This window comes from Corythoichthys intestinalis, unplaced genomic scaffold (genome assembly GCF_030265065.1).
Source record: "Corythoichthys intestinalis isolate RoL2023-P3 unplaced genomic scaffold, ASM3026506v1 HiC_scaffold_23, whole genome shotgun sequence".
NCBI classification, from domain to species: domain Eukaryota; kingdom Metazoa; phylum Chordata; class Actinopteri; order Syngnathiformes; family Syngnathidae; genus Corythoichthys; species Corythoichthys intestinalis.
The window spans coordinates 10,237,414-10,252,208 of record NW_026651592.1 but is presented as its reverse complement, the minus strand read 5'-3'; the positions used below and the strand labels follow the sequence as shown (position 1 = coordinate 10,252,208).

At 37.9% G+C, this 14,795-nt stretch overlaps 1 protein-coding gene across 1 annotated transcript; it reads right to left on the bottom strand.

Annotated features, from left to right (window-relative positions):
* Positions 1-412: 412 nt before the first annotated feature.
* LOC130911235 (hepatocyte nuclear factor 3-gamma-like) lies at positions 413-14,574 on the bottom strand. Its single transcript, XM_057829068.1, has 2 exons — positions 14,256-14,574; positions 413-5,098 (listed from the first exon to the last, which is right to left on the bottom strand). Exons 1-2 carry the CDS (start codon positions 14,325-14,327, stop codon positions 3,860-3,862), a joined length of 1,311 nt encoding a protein of 436 aa, XP_057685051.1. The 5' UTR covers positions 14,328-14,574; the 3' UTR covers positions 413-3,859.
* Between the last annotated feature and the right edge of the window lie 221 nt (positions 14,575-14,795).

Below are 14,795 nucleotides of genomic sequence, written 5' to 3'. Positions count from 1 at the left end.
GTGGCGGGGGTTGCCTATAATGGTCTCTTGTCCCTGGGCCCCTGCAAGCCTGTTGACAGCCCTGTGTAGAGGTACGACTGTATTAATTGCACCTAAGTTGCAGACCCACAAAACTATGAAACAAGTCCAATTTATAGTCCGGAAAATACGGTAAGCTTTTGTCTGAATCAGTGGTCTTGCAGCCTGGAGGACTATTGAAATCAATTTAAAGTATTAGTGTGACCGACACACATTTTGGCATGGTAAATAAAAAATATATAATTTGAACTCCTCCTTGCAAAAATTATGACTGTTTATAAAACCTTACAGGGCACTCATTTAACCCACTGGCTGCCATTGACAGCGCTAGATGTCCAATCCATTGGCAGTCAATAATTACATTCTCTGAAAAACACACAAATACAGCAATTGCCCCATTTGAACCTTTTTATTAAGAAAAATGCTGGTCATCACATTGAGAAGAAAAAGGAACAATATATTATAAGGACACGCAGTTAAAAAAACAAGTGTGAAAACAAAAAGCGACCACATAGCTTAAATGCGACATTTTTTTCTTCCGTCATGTGACCTCGATGTTTCTCGTCCTCCACTTTATCGATAAGTGATCATGTGGAAAGGCCCTTTTGACCGCAATGTGACAGTTTTGCTGAACCTCAGAGAGACCACCCCCACTCGGAATGGTAACACACACAAACATGCACAAACACACAAACGCGCACACTATCAGCCCACCTGGCCAGTGGGAGCTCCATAGTGCAAAGTACTGTATGTAAATCTCCCATAGTGCATCTCTCCTCCCCTCTCGTTTTAGTAACTGACTTCATACATATGCACACAACACACACTTGTGAATGAATGGTCCGGTCCGAGTTAAGCAACTCTTAACAGGTAACAAAAACGAAAATGAAACACGGAATGTTGTTTTTTAAAGTATTTACCACAGTTTACTTTGCCTTCATTTTCCAAACTTCCTCTATAATCCGGATCATTCCAATCCCGCAAACACTCCTCTCAAAATACAATATTTATATTCGAGAGCATTCCTATTCTATAACCTTATCCTTATTCCAGAATAATCCTTTGTCATGTATAGAACATTACTACTTCAGATCGTTCCCATCCCTACACATTCCTGTTCCACAGCATTACTTATTACAAAAATGATATTCTTAAACATCTTTTGAAAGTATTCCCACAATATCCTATTTTAGATCTTTCCAATCACAGATTGCCAGCAGATTCATTAATCCTAAATAGTACTTTTTGCTGGAACAGATTTTTTCCCGGAATATTTCTATTCTGGATATTTCCCATAACAGAACATTTCTTCATTCCAGAATTGTGTTTCATTCTGGAAGTAGCAGAAGACAACATTCCAAAATCCCCAAAACAATCTTATTCCCATCACATTGCTTATTTAAAAAAAGAACAACGCCATTAGAAGGCATTCCTGCCGCCTACTTCAGAATAATAATTTATTCCAGAACACCTTTATTCCAGAACTGATCTGATTCTAAAATCTTCCCACACCAGGACATTCAAGTCCCAATATTCATGAGCTTCGGAACATCCCTTATTCCAGAATAACCCGTTAAGGGCATGCGGTACTCACGGAAATTTTGTGTAACATGAAGCTTAAAACGTGAAAGTAACACCTGAAGCACACATTTGTAACTGTTTGGACAAAGCAGAATGTAAGATATATTAAAATTTATTCCCTTTATAAATAAATGCAAATACCCCTTTGACACAGCCATGCACTCACGCACACATTGCCGCTATTTACACTTTGTACAGAGTCCATCTTAATCATCAATTTCATAATTGTGTGTAACCAGGGAGTCTCCATAATGGGGGAATACAATTATGGTCCTTCAAAAAATGTGGTGAGCAAAGCCTTTTGGACATTTATTTCAGATCCTTCAAATCCAGATTAAAATCCATGTACTAGTGCTCTCTATGTCCGAATTTGTTGAACAACTTTGCCGCACTGCGTGGAGAAAACCGCATGAGTTGTTTACGAGGCGTTAGCTCGTATACTATTGGCATAGACTTCTTAATGATATTGACGGGACACGGGGCGTGGGGCCAATTTATAGGGGGCCTGCATTGTGACCGAGTGGAATCACAAACAAAGAGCTTTTTTCGTTGAAATTTTTTGGAAATAAATGCTTAAATCCCTAAATTCTTTATAGATATAGACGCAAAACAGTCTCGATTCTTGGTTAAAAGCAAAAAAACGTGCAATTAGCATTTATTTTACATAAATATGTCGAAGTACGATGGTAGTCTGTTAGTCAATGTGGTGGCCGCCTTATGTGAACAGAGCTTTTTTCGTTGAAAACCATGTGAATAAATGCTTAAATCCCTCAATTTTTTTTTTAATAGATATGGATGTAAAACAGTCTTGAATCTTGATTAAAAGCAAAAAAAAAAACTGCAGTTAGCATTTATTTTACGTAAATGTGTTAAAGTACGATGCTAGTCTGTTAGTCAATGTGCCGGCTGCCTTATGTAAACAGAGCTTTTCCAGTGAAAATTCTTGTGAATAAAAGCTTAAATCCCTCAATTTTTTATCGATATAGACGCAAAACAGTCTCAATTCTTGGTTAAAAGCAAAAAAAAAAACATGCAGTTAGCATTTATTTTACGTAAATATGTTGAAGTACGATGCTAGTCTGTTAGTCAATGTGGCGGCTGCCTTATGTAAACAGAGCTTTTCCATTGAAAATTCTTGTGAATAAATGCTTAAATCCCTCAATTTTTTAATAGATATAGATGCAAAACAGTCGCGATTCTTGGTTAAAAGCAAAAAAACGTGCAGTTAGCAATTATTTAACGTAAATATGTCGAAGTACGATGCTAGCCTGTTGGTCTATGTGGCGGCCGCCTTATGTAAACACAGCTTTTCCGGTGAAAATTCTTGTGAATAAATGCTTAAATCCCTGAATTCTTTATAGATATGGACGTAAAACAGTCTCGATTCTTTGTTAAAAGAGAAAAAAAACGGGCAGTTAGCATTTATTTTACGTAAATACAGTATGTCGAAGTACGATGCTAGTCTTTTAGTCAATGTGGCGGCCGCCTTATGGAAACAGAGCTTTTCCGGTGAAAATTCTTGTGAAAAAATGCTTAAAACCCTGAATTCTTTATAGATATGGACTTAAAACAGTCTCGATTCTTTGTTTAAAGAGCAAAAAACCAGGCAGTTAGCATTTATTTTACGTAAATATGTCGAAGTACGATCCCAGTCTGTTAGTCAATGTGGCGGCAGCCTTACAACAAAGAGATTTTTACGTTGAAAATTCTTGTGAAAAAACGAAAACTATAATAATAACCTTGAATCATCGAACATGTCACTTATCACATATCACAGACAATCCTTCCTGTTGGTATGCGGTACAACTTTCGTACTTTTTCAACCTAAATCCGGCGTTGGATCGCTGCATGTGTCGCTGCAACCGACTGCGAATAACTGAAGCGGATTGTGGGATGGCCCCCTACTTGGAGGCGTGGCGCTGTGAAGGTGGAATCTGACCTGTCAATATCACTATGAAGTCTATGCTATGAGTTCGGAGTAGGACAAAAGTCTCACTAGTAGTTGAAAAAATTTTACGAGAAAGACAGTTGATCTGATAACATGAGGAAAAACATTCCTGGTAGGACACACTTGTTCGACCAGAGGGTAGATTTTTTTTTTTTGCCAGTAGTTAGTACTATTACATGGAATTTAAACTGGATCTTAATTTATTGGCTCCCATTGATGGTGCTAGACCAATGAGTAAATGACTGAATGCTCCAACGGCTTTCCAAAGGTGGTGTCTTTTTTTTGAGTCTCTCCAAGAACCTCCATTTTAGATTAGGACGCGTTGAGCACAGAGCGGCTGTAAAGTGTCTGGTAGTAAGCACCAGAGTCCATGGCAGCCGGTCCGGGGCTATCGTAGATCTGCTTGGCGGCCACGGGTGATCCGGCGGCGGCGTAGCTGTTGTACGCCATCACCTGGTCCTGGTAGGACTTGAGGTCCATCTTCTGCTCGTTGGACATGAGGTTGGTGATGGAAAAGGGGTGGTTGAAGTTGTAGTGGGGGTCCAGGGACTTAAGGGCGTCGTTGGGGAGCTCCATGTGCTGCCCCATGGCGCCGGGAAGGAGGTGGGCAGACTGGGAGTGGAAGATGGAGGCTGAGGAGGAGGGCGGCACAGCGGTGGGGGCAGTTGGCGGCGGGCAGTCCAGCGGTACTAGCAAGGAGCTGTTAGCGGTTCCACGGGGCAGGGACTGGTCGTCGGAGGAACCCGGGTGGGAGTTGTCTGAGTGGGCCGAGTCAGCTTCGTCCGAACCGCCGCCAGCTGGGCTGCATTCGCCGGCCGCCTCGCCCCTCTTGCCGCCGTCCTTCGCCGCCTTCTTGGCTAGCTTGTCGTCAATTTTGAAACGTTTCTGGCGCCGCAGGTAGCAGCCGTTCTCGAACATGTTACCCGACTGCGGGTGGAGCGTCCAGTAGGAGCCTTTGCCCGGTTTGTCGGGCGAGCGGGCCACCTTGACGAAGCAGTCGTTGAAGGACAGTGAGTGGCGGATGGAGTTCTGCCAGCGCTGCTGGTTCTCCCGGTAGTACGGGAATAAGTCCATGATCCACTGGTAAATCTCATTGAGGGTGAGCATCTTGCTGCCGCTCTGCTGGATGGCCATGGTGATAAGCGAGATGTATGAGTAGGGCGGCTTGGCGTGGGTCAGCGAACGGCGGTACGGTTTGGGCGGGATTTCCTTGGGCACGCCGCGGCTCAGGGAGGCGCCCGACGGGTAGGCCAGCTGGCTCATGGACTGGCCCATGTTCCCGTAGTGTGACAGCGAGCCCGGGGCGGTGGCCGGACCCAGCTGGGTCAGCGAGCCTGAGCCCAAGGAGGGCGCCACCGGGGAAAGCGGCATGTGCGCTGTGCCCGAGCTCATGGAGGCCAGCGGGGATGTACTAAGACCCGAGCCGGGGTACGCCATGTTCAGGCTGCCACCTCCACTGCCCGCCGGGTTTAGGTTGATATAACTGTTGATGGGCCCCATAGAGCCCACCGATGCCAGGGCAGTGTTCATGCTGCTGGGCGATGAATACATCTGTGACAAAAAACAACAACAGTTGTCTGTGAACACTTTGGCTGCACTTTAAAAAACTGTTAAATTTACAATAAAATAAAAGCAACTCCGGTTGCCAGAATTGTACCGTCAATGCTTTACTGTTAAAATTACAACAAACTCCCATAAAAATACCATTGTGACTGTATAATAGCAAACAACTGTAAAAAGTATAAATGTGTAACCTGTCTGATGTAAATGTTGACATAACTGCACTGCCTATTGTGGGTGGGAACCTCTTGGTACCTCAAGATAAGATTCACAATGCAAAGCTCACGATAGCAATGATTTCACAATTTGGCGATACAACGATGATCGATACATTAGTCAGGAATTCATTCTACAAAACAACTAATAAACAGAAAAAAAATCTATATTCATCCTTTTGCTCTAAGTTTATCACTTGTAGACGTCCAATCCATTTGAACTGGGAGAGTGGCAATGAATAAAGCCCTCCCTCTTCAAACGTGCCCCTCCTACTTCTCCGACTGTCAGTGGCAGTCAATGCCAGGCAACGAGGTAGTTTTCAGGTCATTCACTTCCTGTTGATTTTGGGGCATTTTATGGGTCACTTCCTGTTGATTTTAGGGAATGAATAGGCAGTGACTCAAACTCAACAGAAAGTGACCTGTAAATGCCCTGAAAATCGGAAAGAGTGACTGCGGAAGCTCTGGTTTCGAATGAACAAACGTTGGTAAAGGGGTATATCAATAAAGTTGATTGATTGATTCGCCCCTCCTGGTCTTAATGGATTCGGCGTGAGATTTTTGTAGCAATTTGTTGGTAACTTTTTAAAACGTAATCTCAATTCTTGGCATAAGCGTATCGATAACCTTTTGGGATGCAAAGTATCACGATATACAGTGATCCCTCACTACTTTGCTCTTCAAACTTTGCACCCTCAGTTCATCGTGTACTTTTTTTCAATTAAAAAATAGATAAATAAAAGCAGTATTTAGAGATGTCCCGATCACGTCATTTTCAAAGTATCGGAATCAGCAAAACAATATCGAACATGCCTTTTTTAAAAATATATATATTTTTTAAATTAAATTGTTTTATAATTGTATTTAAATTTACAGACAAAATGTCTTACACTCATCCAGAGTCTTTAGTTTTGGCTTAAACTAGGGCTATCAAATTTATCGTGTTGACGGCGGTAATAACTTTTAAATATTTAACGCAATTAATGCATGCGCATCACTACCCACTCACGCATTTTCACGTTCAATCTATAATGGCACCGTTTTACGTACACATAGAGTTAAAAGGCAACGTTAAATGAGTAGAGACAATTTTGGCAGCCTTTGAAGCTGTTTTTTAATTGGCTACAGCCTTACAATCCCCATCTCATCAATTAGAAATATCGTGGGAAGCAATGTAGGGAAGAAATGTAGTATTTGATCTTTTTTTTAACACCCTGTTTTATTTCCCAACGCGGAGAACATATATCAATTGGTACCACTACGCACAGTCATGGTTGCACTTCCCATCATACATTTGGGCAGAAGTTAAATGGCTGAATTATCATTTACTGAAAGCTCATAAAAAATCACTAGATGGCAATATTTAGCACAATATATAATGTCACATTTATCCTTTAAGAATTACAAGTCTTTCTATCCGTGGATCCCTCTCACAGAAAGAATGTTAATAATGTAAATGCCATCTTGAGGATTTATTGTCATAATAAACAAATACAGTACTTATGTACTGTATGTTGGATGTATATATTAGTCCGAGTTTTATTCATTTTTTTCTTGATGCATTGCCAAAATGTATATGATCAGGAAAAATTCTCGGGAATGATTGGAATTGAATCGGGAGTAACAAAAAGCAATCGGATCGTGAAATATCGGCATCGGCAGATACTCAAGCTAAAACGATCGGGATCGGATCGGGAGCAAAAAAACATGATCGGAACAACCCTAGCAGTATTTTATAGAGCTGTCCCAATCCGATCACGTCGTCTCTCACTCTCACTCCTGCTGCCTTTCTTGGTCAGGCAGTGCACTGGAATGGCTTATTAAAGTTAACGATGATTGACAGACGGTTAAGGTTTGATCTTGCCAGAGAAGCTTACTTCAAAGCGCTGCATGCTTCAATCATCGTTTAACTTGTTAAACAGTTGCTGCGGCAACTCATTGTAAGCAGATTTGAGTGAACTCGCTCAATGAAGCATTTAATAAAAACAAGCATTTTACTTCTTTATTCTTGGTTTAAAATAATGATAATATTGATTTCTTTACACCAAGCGTTTTACCTATGGCAGATTCAGTCTTCCCAGCCTGGTGCAGGTCTACAATTTTGTCTCTGGTGTCCTTCGACAGCTCTTTGGTCTGGGCCATAGTGGAGTTTGGAGTGTGACTGACTGAGGTTGTGGACAGGTGTCTTTTATACAGATAATGAGTTAAAACAGGTGCCACTAATACAGGTAACGAGTGGAGCCTCGTTAGACCTCGTTAGAAGATGTTAGACCTCTTTGACAGCCAGAAATCTTGCTTGTTTGTAGTTGACCAAATACTTATTTTCCACTCTAATTTGGAAATAAATTCTTTAAAAATCAAACAGTGTGATTTTCTGTTTTTTTCCCCCACATTCTATTTCTCATGGTTGAGGTTTACCCATGTTGACAATTACAGGCCTCTCTAATCTTTTCAAGTAGGAGAACTTGCACAATTGGTGGTTGACTAAATACTTATTATATTTATATTCGGGCTGTCAAAATTATTGCGTTAACGGGTGGTAATTATTTTTTTAAATTAATCACGTTAGAATATTTGACGCGATTAACGCACATGCCCCGCTCAAACATTAAAATGACAGCACAGTGAAATGTGTACTTGTTGTGTTTTTCAGAGTTTTGTCGCCCTCTGCTGGCGCTTGGGTGCGACTGATTTTATAGGCTTCAGCACCCATGAGCATTGTGTAAGTAATTATTGGCATCAACAATTCAATTTTTTGATTGAAATTTTTACAAATTTTATTAAAACGAAAACATTAAGAGGGGTTTTAATATAAAATTTCTATAACTTGTACTAACATTTAGCTTTTAAGAACTACAAGTCTTTCTATCCATGGATCGCTTTAACAGAATGTTAATAATGGTAATGCCATCTTGTTGATTTATTGTTATAATAAACAAATACAGTACTTATGTACCGTATGTTGAATATATATATCCATCTTGTGTCTCATCTTTCAATTCCAACAATAATTTACAGAAAAATATGGCGTATTTTATAGATGGTTTGAATTGCGGTTAATTGCGATTAATTACGATTAATTGATTTTTAAGCTGTAATTAACTCGATTAAAGGTTTTAATCGTTTGACACCCCTAATTTATATACATACTGTATATATACATACACACATATATATATATATCCAAAATATTAAAAAACGACTATTTTGGGAAGGCGATCAACGGCTCCAAATTGTGACGAAACCGGTGCATTTCGGAATACATAATTATTTAGTGATACTTTGGGAAAAAAGTGACAAAACATGTCTTGTAGGTATGTTTTTCCAGAGCCGAATCTGAATATATTGAAGACAATTTTTATTTATTTTTTGGGGGGGGGCTACTTGGCGTTTTTTTTTTCACTTACTGCGGCGGGTTCTGGTCCCCATTAAACATGAAAAACAAGGGATCACTGTATCACCATTCCGATATTTTGTCACGCCCCTGCTGCCTATCTGGGTTTGAACTCACACTGTCTCTGCGCCTGTCGAGCATGCTGACTTCTGAGTGAATAGGCCAACTTCATCTGCTATAGCACGCTGTTTTGAGTTCTCAAGAAGTAAGTTTTTCTTACACGCAGCCTTTTGTCGCTCTGCAGTCACCACGCTCGACTGTAATGATGACAGTGACAAGAAGTCGAAATGTAGCCCAGTGACGTCACCATCAAGACCGTTTAACATATGGATCACAAGGTTTTTTTCACGCTGCTGTGATTTTCAGTTTTAAAAAAAACTGTGAACTACTGTAAAATATACAGTTACCGAAACAACCGTGGTGTTTTTTTATGTGCAATTTTCTGTTTTTGTGTATCTTAATGATAAAATTCTCGCAAGGCAAAGAACTGCTTGTATTTTACCTTAATTTTTTTTTCAACATTGTGCCATTGATGTCAATGGACCAAGGGCGTACGTTTGCATAGGGACAGTAGGGACGTAACATTAGCTATTTTTCAGGACGTTCCAATTGTCCACACCAACTTTTAAGCAACCTTATTTCCATTATATAATGACTTCAGTTATATATGTACAGTAATTTAGATTGTCTTCACATATGCTGTAAGGATAGAATTGACCTTACCATTATTAAGTGAATTATTTTCATTATGTTCAGACGTGAATTTTCCCTTTTTACTTGTTGAATGAGTCTATTTTTTTCCCCTCAAATGCACGTGGCAAATGCAATGGCTGATGACTTGACACAACACACACGCGCACACTCACAGCCATGACAGAAACACAACATGCCACCTCCTCCGCCTCCTTCGAAGAGGAGGGATATTAGAAGTTTTTTTCAGCCAGCAGCAGCTGCTGATGTAAAACGTAGGGCTGTCAAACAATTAAAATTTTTAATCGATTTAATCACAGCTTAAAAATTAATTAATCGTAAATAATCTAAATTCAAACCATCTATAAAATATGACATATTTTTCTGTAAATTATTGTTGGAATGGAAAGATAAGACACAAGACGGACATGTACATTCAACATACTGTACATAAGTACTGTATTTGTTTATTATAGCAATAAATCAACAAGATGGCAGTAACATTATTAATATTCTCTTAAGGCGATCCATGGATAGAACTTGTAGTTCTTAAAAGATAAATGTTAGTACAAGTTATTGAAATTTTATATTAAAACCCCTCTTAATGTTTTCGTTTTAATGAAGTTTGTAAAATTTTCAATCAAAAAATAAACTAGTAGCTTGCCATTGTTGATGTCAATAATAATTATGGTGCTGAAACCCATAAAATCAGTCGCACCCAAGCCCCAGCAGAGGGCGGCAAAACACCAAAAAACACAAGTAACAAGTGCAAATGACACTTTGCTGTCATTTTAATCTGTTTGAGCGGGGCAGGTGCGTTAAATGCGTCAAATATTTTAACGTGATTAATTTAAAAAATTAATTAAAGCCCGTTAACGCGATAATTTTGACAGCCCTAGGAAAAAGACGTCATTGTTGTGGAGGTGGGGGGGGACACACCACTAATTTTGCTACTGAAAGTCCAGCCTCCATCAGAGTTAGCATAACATTAAACTGTGTGAATTTGCTAACCTGCAAAACTACAGTAGGAAGCTGCTTTGAGAGAAGAGAGAAGTGTCCTCCTGTATGTGTTTTCTACTGTTAACGTTAAACTGTGAGAAATGTAGTGAACCGAGGTTTACCCTCTTCTCCGCAATTTTCATTTTTATTTTATTTATGTGGTCTTAAAGCAGTTGAAAGGAACTTTCATTTTTTTGTTGAGTTTGGCTGTCTTGTGGACAAAAGAAATAGTGTTTCACCTGATGAAAACCTCCTTTTTATTATTACTATTTTTTGGTTTGTTTTTCCGCGCCTAAGATGTTTTTTTTTTTTCCAGTTATATTTAATTTCCTTATTTAGACAGATAATGTTGAGTGGTCTTAAGACAAATGTTTTAGTTTTTAGCATTCCTGGATAGTTAAGAGATTTTTATCAAGTTTGTATTAATTGTGTGTGTTAATATAATTTTTAACACCATTTACCATTTAAAGTTATGTTCAAATATTGGAATTCAAATTTGCTAAGAAAATACAGATATTTATTCTGGAAGTTTTCAAAATGTTTTTAATAGGTTTGAAATGAACGGTGTATCAGGTGAACCAATACATATGAAAGTTATTATAAGTCAATTCAGATTTATTTTGCATTGATCATTTAGCCTATCAGTCAATTGGGTTCAAATGTAGCCCTTACCTCCGTTCACCCAATCTGTTTGGTCTTATTAATGTCCCATCCCCAGCGAAAAGTGTACATGCGGGTTATGCTGTTAGATCATCCCTACCAATGTTGAGACCAAACCTATACGCCCTTGCAATGTACGTCCAATTTTCTTCAGCGATCACTCGCTGCCAACCTCTCTCAATCAAAATGGATTGGACGTCATAAGCGGATCTTAAGGGGGGCCAGGCCTCCCCTGGTGGTCGAAAAGTGTCATTGCATTTAATTGACTCTGATACAAATATACAAGTTGTAAAGCAATAAAACTGCAACAAAAATGAATGAAATGAAGAAAAAAATATATTTTTATAATCGGTCAAAATTAGACTTTGAACAGATCATGTGACTGGCAACTTAAACGTTTGCTTTGCATATAATTTTCACAAAAAAAAAACCAAAAAAAAATAGGGGAGGGCAATTTTATTTTTCAAATGATTTTTTCTTTGATTGAAAATATATACAGTATTGTGCAAAAGTCTTAGGCAGGACACCTGCCTAAAACTTTTGCACAGTACTGTATATATATTTTTTTAATTATTAAATTTATTAGGATCATGGAAGCTTCCACTTGGCGAAAATATATACATACAGTATATCCTGTATATACGTAATATAATAAAAATATACAGTACTGTGCAAAGGTTTTAGGCAGGTGTCCTGCCTAAGACTTTTGCACAGTACTATATATATATATATATATAATATATATATAGTAGGGCTGTCAAAATTATCGCGTTAACGATTAATTACGATTAATTAATTTTTAAGCTGTAATTAACTCGATTAAAAATTTAATCGTTTATATACACATATATATATATATATATTGAAGCAACTTTATGGGGGATTGAATGATTTAGACACAAATGTCCTACCCATAGTATGGCCCAAACACAAAAAGGATCGCTTCAAACAAAGAAAACCTTTTCGATACAAAATGAAGTGTTCAAATGCAAATTTTTCAATCTCAAATATTTTTTTCGCATTCAAAAACTTTTTCCTTGATTGAAAAGTTTCTTTCTTTGATTGATGTGATTTCTCTTTTTGAAAAAATATTTTTGAAGCAGCTAATTTTTTGATTGAATAATAAAGACAAAAATGTCCTTGCCAAAATGTGGCCCAAAACCAAATCAACATTACTTCAATCAAAAAAGTTGCTTCAATAAAAAAATAAAAAAAAATGACTTCAATCAAAAAAAAAAACAAAAAAAAAATCAAAGAAAAATAGCGTTCACATGCATTTTTATTTTAGTTTCAAATGTATTTTTGCATTCAAACACTTTTTTTTTATGAAGCAACTTTTTTTTAGGATTGAATAATAAAGACCCAAATCTACCTCCATGTGGCTACAATTTTTGACTGGGGTAACTACATTGGCACGACACCATTTCTTTTTTTGATTGAAGTGATTTCTCTTTTTGAAAATATATTTTTGAAGGAACTTATTTTTTGATCAAATAATATTATTTTTGATTGAATAATAAAGACAAAAATGTCCTAGCCAAAATGTGGCCCAAAATCAAATCAACATTACTTCACAATCAAAAAAGTTGCTTCAATAAAAAAAAAAAAAAAACTTGACTTCAATCAAAAAAACAAACAAAAAAACAAACAAAATCAAAGAATAATAGCTTTCACATGCATTTTTATTTTAGTTTGCATTCAAATACATTTTTTTTATTAAAGTGACTTTTTTTTGGTTGAAAATATATATTTTAATGGAAGGATTTTTTTTTTTTTTTGATTGAATAATAAAGACACAAATCTACCTCCATGTGGCTCCGCCCAGGGGATACAATTTTTGACTGGGGTAACTACATTGGCACGACACCGGCGGGCCATATTCAACGGATGACGATCTTGGCGAAAGTATTGCCTATAAGCAGCCTGATTTAGAATTCCCCTCAATAATTATGGGAAACAAAAAAGCACTCGCTGTCAACTTATTATAAATATTCTTGTTAGTTAATTTTATTGCTGACACTGCGTTTCGGGGTCATCAACATGTTTTGCCCCCCCCCGCCTCAAAAGTCAAACTCCGCCTATGCTATCACAGTCAATGGCACAGAAAAATAACCATTAGTGAATTCACTTTATTTCAGAGTTTTCTTCTCTTCTAATGTGAAGGAGGCTTTTAGTGAGTGTCGTCTTCTATTTTTTTTTTCCTGGTCAATGCACAATGAAGCTCTCAGTGCGCACGGATTTCGCACTCACGCGTGAACGTCAAAGTGCGCAAGAGCGCGTCAGCAAGACCCTTTTGATTTCTTCTCCCACACAGTTTTACTGCGGAAAAATGGAAAATCTTTTTTTCCATATTATATTTGCTTCAAAAACATACCAATATTCAAAGAACCGATAATATTTAAAGTTGGAAGGAACTCTCGCACTTCGCTCGGACTTGAGCAACGTGTTAATTTAATCAGCAGTTGATGACATTAACTTTGAATTACATTAACACCTAGCGGTGTTTTTTAAATTGTTATTTGCATTTGTTTGCCGTGCGAACAAGCAACTATAATTACGTCATCAAACGAGAATGATTGCTTCATTTTTGACGAAGTATGAAGGTTAAATATACGACTATGTTTTCTTAGGTGGTAAAATGTCAATTATTTTTGACAAAATAGGATTCAATGTGTGTGATAAATGAATGCATCTTCATATTTTATGTTAACTATTAGAAAAACTAATGTATTATATCTTTATGATATTGTTCAAGCATTTAAAAAAACATTTTTTCCTAAAATGCGTTAAACACATATTTGTTTTCATATCAGTTTAGGCTTGTAAATATACTTTTATTTATTTTTTTATTTATGTTTTAACATGCAAATGTACTTGTGTATTCACAGATCTTATTATTTATTATTTAGGCTTGTAAATGTAAATGTAATGTGTTGCTGGCGCATTTGAGCTGTAAATTGAATAGTGTCGTTAATTATAAGCTTGTCAAACATTAATTTTTGAGAATTTTCTTGGCCTCTTATAATTTTGTATCGATAAATGTACCAATGAATTGCGAATGACTTCATTCAAGTCGACTTAAGTTAAGAAAAATAGCATTTTCAATCCGATTTTCCTCCAAAAAAAAAAATTATATGAACTATAATGATGTTTTTGCAGCAGTTTTAACGCGCGTGTTGCGTTCGCTTACCTCGCTGGCCTCGCTGTAGAAAGTATTCCACTCTGGTATGTCGTGGGCTTCCATCTTCACAGAGCTCAACATCCCCACAAAGAAAACCTTGAGAGGAATTGGATGAGCTGTCGCACCTTGACACTTTTTTCAACTTTTAACTCTTTTCCCCAAAAGTTAAAATCCTTGTTTGCACACACGACAAAAAAAGCTCCTTCGTGTAAAAAGTCACAACAACTTCATGTGGCCATCGTTTTCCAGGTTCTTATTTTCTTTTCTTTTTTATTTTTGCAGACGTGGAGCCCCCTCAAACGGAGGGCTGGAGGCCGGACTTGAGGTTAGCGCAGGACGGGGTGAGGAGAGACGCCAATCGGACTGCTTTATAAGGTAGGACCCGGAGACCCGCCCCCTGTTCAAAATTCGTTACTTAGCCTCCCCCAGTACTTCACCTCGCCTCCACCCCTTAGTAAATTTCAATATGTCAGGAAGGAGGCGCCCTCCTGCAAAAAAAAAAAAAGGCCGATGTGGCCCCCTGGCGTGCTGTTTATTGGCCCGGTCGGA

Excerpts from the sequence above, each read along its gene's own strand:
- LOC130911235 (XM_057829068.1), bottom strand. The coding sequence starts at position 14,327 with ATGTTGAGCTCTGTGAAGATGGAAGCCCACGACATACCAGAGTGGAAT. Across the intron at positions 5,099-14,255 it reads TCTACAGCGAGGCCAGCGAG|ATGTATTCATCGCCCAGCAG; the intron begins GTAAGCGAACGC and ends TTTTTGTCACAG.